We start from the raw sequence: 4,927 nt of genomic DNA, 5'->3' as shown, positions 1-4,927 counted from the left end.
AGGTCTCATGGCAGAAGATAGGGATCTCTTTCTAGCTTCTGAAGGAGAAAACATTGTGAAAAAAAATCTGTGAATATCACTGCCCCAAAAGGAAAGCATGTATATGTTATATGCAATTTTTTTTTTCTTTCTTTTTTTCTTTCTTTTTTTTTTTTTTTTTTTTTTTTTGTTTATTTAAGAATAAAATGCTTAGGAAAGAACAAAACTGATAAATTGTATAATGACATGGCACATTTCCAATGTATATTGAGATTTATTACTACCAATGTTTGGCTTTCATTTTGAGTTCTGAAAGCGTTTAAAACTCAGTATTAAAAAAGCCTCACAACAATCTTCTGAAGCAACTTTATCTCTATTTTACAGGTAAGGAAACCAAGTCACAAATAAATTATTTGCCACAGATAACACAGTGAGTCAGTGGCAAAGTCAGGAACAGAATAAAATTCTCTCTACTGTTATGGCTTAACTCTTTTCCTGCTAAGAAAATTCATCTTATCCCTAGTATGTTGTTTCATGCCACCTGTCTTAAAGATCAGGAAAAATGGCCAATTTGCACTGTTAAAATTGTTGCAAAGCCAATTATTATTATTATTATTTTTTTCCACATAAGCACAAAAATGCTACTTAAAGGGTTAATTAAACTGCTGTGCTGGTAAACATTTTTACCGGTTGCTGGTCTGACCAGGGTTTAGATACTGACTGGTACAGAAGAGACTGAGCTCGCCCTGGACTCCCTTGTCTTGGTGTTGGGCATGGATATAGTACAACAGGATACTCCCACAGTGGCCTCAGGCAGCTCGTCTTCCTCTGTCCACTCATTGAGATCCGGGTTATAGCACTGAATGCACTTCTTATATTTTTTCTCTATCTCATTCCAGCCCCCCACCAGGTAAATCTTCCCGTTCAGCATGGAGGCGCCGGCCGTGCTCACTCCAGTTTGAAGGGGCGCCACGTAACTCCACTGCCCCGTGTAAGGGCTGTAACACTCCACGGGGAGGACATCCACCCTTTCCCCTCGCCCGCCCAGCTGCGACCCACCCATGACATAGACCCTCTCCAGCAAGGACACGGCGCAGTGCCACCCTCGTGGGGTGCTAAGGCTGGACTTATCCTGCCAGCTATCGTTGCTGGGGTCATACATGCACACTGAACGGGAGTAGGCGCTGTTAATGTAACCTCCTGTGACCAGGATCCTACCATCCACCACAGCGCTGGCGTGGCAGCAGCGGGGCACCTCCAGGGGTGCCTTCATCTGCCACTGGTTAGTGGCAGGCACGTAGCACTCAACCGAGGAGAGGCAGCCCTCTGAGTTGCGACCACCCACTGCGAAAAGGAGGCCATTGAACACGTTCAGGCTGAAGTGGGTACGCTTCTGGTTCATGCTTGCCAGGTGAATCCAGGTGTTGAAACGGGGATCGTATCTGAAAGCATTAAAAACAGAGGGTAACCATCTCACGTGCAGCTATGGTAAGTTCTACAATCCTACTTCTGTCCCACTACTACAGCAGCGGAGGATTGCTAAATCTCTATTGTGTTCAGCTATTTCTTCAGCCTTGCATAAGTCAGCGGAATGACACTGGCACTCCTGATAAATTTAAAAATAAATTTAGTTCTTTATTGGAGAAAACTGTGTTTGTACTATTCACATCCAGTACTATTTCAATAAAGTAATTCTGTCTCCTTTCTGTAATTTGAGTTTGTACAATAACCTTATAAGAATATTGGAAAGCAATAATTTTAACCTACAATAGAAATTTTAAAATGTTTGCAATTTATGTCTACAGCAAAGATGACAAAATTTACTCAGACAGCCTTAAAAAGTGATTTAGGTGGTGATTTATACTTGCACATTTTTAGTACTTTCTAAAGGGTAAGTGATCTTTCCCTGCCACTCCTACCAAGTAAGATTTATGTGGAGAGGATATCTTTGTTTCTGAACCTATGTGAAATAATATTCTCTGTCCTTGACATTTCAACAAGCAATTTAGGAGTAGCAAATAGAACATAACAACTCCTTTGGACAAAGGAGTTGGGTGAGGTGCATTAGTAAACCCATACATTTTTTCCCTTTGCATGCTGAGGGGACCAGAGAATCACACAAGAAAGAGACCATGAGAAAGTGAAGTGTAATTGCTAGCTGTTATATGGCATTGTTATCAGTAGCTCTGAAAGCAAGTTCACAGACAATTGATGTGAATTGACATGGCCAAGGATAACGGCAGAAGAGGGACCAGAACACCAAGTGGAGCACAAGGATTCCCCCACCTCCTCCACACAACCTGGGTGTGCAGCAAGCACACAACTTGCTGGAGAATGTGAGGCTCAGCTTCGAGGCAGAAGATTGGGAGAGCAACAGTATCGTCTCCTTTACGTGATGTATTTTTCTGACAAAGTAGATTACAAGACAGAAATGACCTATAGAATTTTCCTTATTCATTATCTTTGTGTGTTAGTGGACCTCTCTGGGAGAAGTTATCTTAATGTTCTTTTCCAGGAGCAGAAAAACAATCACTGGTAGGCTGCATATTGGCATTGCTTGTCCACAGTCTGTTACATGGCCTGTTACTAGATAAACGATGAGTTTTCTCACCTCCAGCCTTTGCTTCAAGCAACAGTGTGCCATCAGCTTTTAGCCTGAACTAATCAATAACTAGCACCATTCATCTGACTGCTGCATGTTAGGCTATGGACTCTTTTGCCCTTGCTATCACCAGTACGGTTCTTAGATGATGACTGATAAGAATCGTAAGCAAGGTATTGTTTGGAGTACCTTGGAGGATAGAAATGTAGTCTTCAAGAGGCTATGATGTAGTTTCTAAACTCGTCATAAATAAAAAAGCCAAAGGATATGAAATGCAGTACAAGAGCTGTTAAAAATACAGTGAATGGTGCACAGAAAGGCAAGATTATAATAACTCAGAGAATTTTTTAGAACTTTCTGTGAGGCATCATCAGCTCCTGAAATTTAAAAAATCTTGCCTGATTTCATGCATTTAAATGTTACCTTAGAAACTCCTAGAACTCCTGTTTATTCTCCTATTTATTTCCTCCACTTGGAATAAGTTTTCTCAGTCTGGCCACTTCCCATTGTGCATGGGTAACCATGGTGAAGTTCTTACATATTTCGGTTGCATTTTTCTGTTCATTCAAACTTCAGTACGGAATAGCGTCCGTACCTCCTCCACCCTGTCCTCCTTATAGGTACCTGATCTGATCACATCGCACATCACAACCCAGCTCAGTCTTCTCCCTGCACTGTATGGAATAAATAAATAAATAAACATTTTTAAATAAATAGTTACCTGCAGAAATTGCTGACTGCATGCTTGGCTTGGTTCCTGGCATCGTTCTGGTCTTCCCCACCAGCCACATAGAGAAATCCATCCATCACCGTCACGCACTGGTTAAAACTTTTAGCAGGCATCTCACTAAGCTTCTTCCATCCCTTTTCAGGATCTCTGTATAAGATGTCTCTGCTAAGAGACTTCTCTGTTAGAGCAGGGCGTCCCCCAACAGTAACTAGCACTCTGAAACCTCCACGAATCCTTGTTCTTCTGGACTGCAGTGTATTCTGATGATACGGAAGCAAATGATAATTCATGGCATCCACCAGGAGCTTATGGCAGTCGGCATCTTGCATCATTCTCGGAACAGTTTGAACATAGTTGACAAGGTCTTGAGCCGAGATGGTACCAAAACGGATGTTGCCTAAGAGATCAGCAGCAAACTTTACTCTTTTTTGGTCAAATTCCAGCCATTTTATTGCAATCTGGAATGCAACAATTTCAGAAGGAAGCTGTAAGTCATCATCTGCAAGAAGTTCATTAATCTGATCAAAAGTAAGTTTTAAGAACTGATCCGTTTCTGAAAATTCAATGAAGTTGTCTCTAATAAATTTGTGTGCCGCCTCCTTGGTCGTTTTTAGTCCGTATGTTTCTGCAATATTGGCAATGTACATACAATTCTCAACACTGATTTCTTGGATTAGAAAATCACAGCACATCTTTACAAGGGAGTGAATCTGAAGATAAATTGCTGTGGAAATAATACTACCTATTGTATAAAGCGAGAGCGTAAGTTTTCCAGTGTAAGCATAGGTGATAACAGTAGCTAGACCCAATGGGGACACATCATTGAGGTCTACTCTTTGGGTGGATGGATCTTTCTTCAAGATGTTGTGAAAGTAGTCACTGATTGAAGCCATCACCACCTTATGAACACTGAAGGATTTGGTTTTGGTACCGATAGTCAAATCACAGAGAAAATTTTCTTGTCTCATTCTGCTTAGACCTTCCAAGAGATTTGGGCTATATGATAAGTCAGAAACTTCAGATGAGATGCAGCTTAAACCATTGCCTCCTTCTAAGAGTCCATTCAAGCCATTTAGTTTGCTGAGGGGACCGTCTTCCACAATGATAGTTGTTTCATTGATATCTGCTTTGTTCTTCTTCACATTCTTCTTCTTAGGTGCCATGACTGCAATGAAATATTACAGCCACGAGCTCGCTAAAAATAAAATGAAAAAGTTTAGAGCTACACTGCAGTTGTGAAATATAATATCTGAGTGGTTATGCAACAAAGCTAACCTTTGTCAATACATATAAATGCCACGAAAATAAAACTCGTGGGATAATCTACCTCTCTAAAAGCTATTTTACGGTCCTAAATTGTAATGTGGCTGCTTATTCATAACAATGGATGCTCAAATTATGAAGAATACAAGTAATTCCAAAATTCATTTTTTTAATAACAAGATCATAAAAGTAATATTTCCATATTGTCATCACATTCAAAGAATTAAATTCTCTTCCTAAACCTTAAACAAGTTTGCCAGAGTGTAAAATTTTGGAAATATATATTTAAGTCAGCCAGGCTCTAGATCTGAAGCATAGGAAAGATATGCTCCAGCTTTGTTCTAGGGCTAATA

General features: G+C 40.3%; 1 protein-coding gene across 1 annotated transcript; it reads right to left on the bottom strand.

Moving 5' to 3' along the window:
• Positions 1-688: 688 nt before the first annotated feature.
• KLHL31 (kelch like family member 31) lies at positions 689-4,474 on the bottom strand. The gene is made up of 2 exons (XM_032183499.1): positions 3,303-4,474; positions 689-1,421 (listed from the first exon to the last, which is right to left on the bottom strand). Exons 1-2 carry the CDS (start codon positions 4,472-4,474, stop codon positions 689-691), a joined length of 1,905 nt encoding a protein of 634 aa, XP_032039390.1.
• Positions 4,475-4,927: the final 453 nt, after the last annotated feature.

Source organism: Aythya fuligula, chromosome 3 (assembly GCF_009819795.1).
Source record: "Aythya fuligula isolate bAytFul2 chromosome 3, bAytFul2.pri, whole genome shotgun sequence".
Classification (NCBI taxonomy): domain Eukaryota; kingdom Metazoa; phylum Chordata; class Aves; order Anseriformes; family Anatidae; genus Aythya; species Aythya fuligula.
Note: the sequence above shows the minus strand (reverse complement) of the source record. Positions and strands in the feature narration are given on the sequence as shown.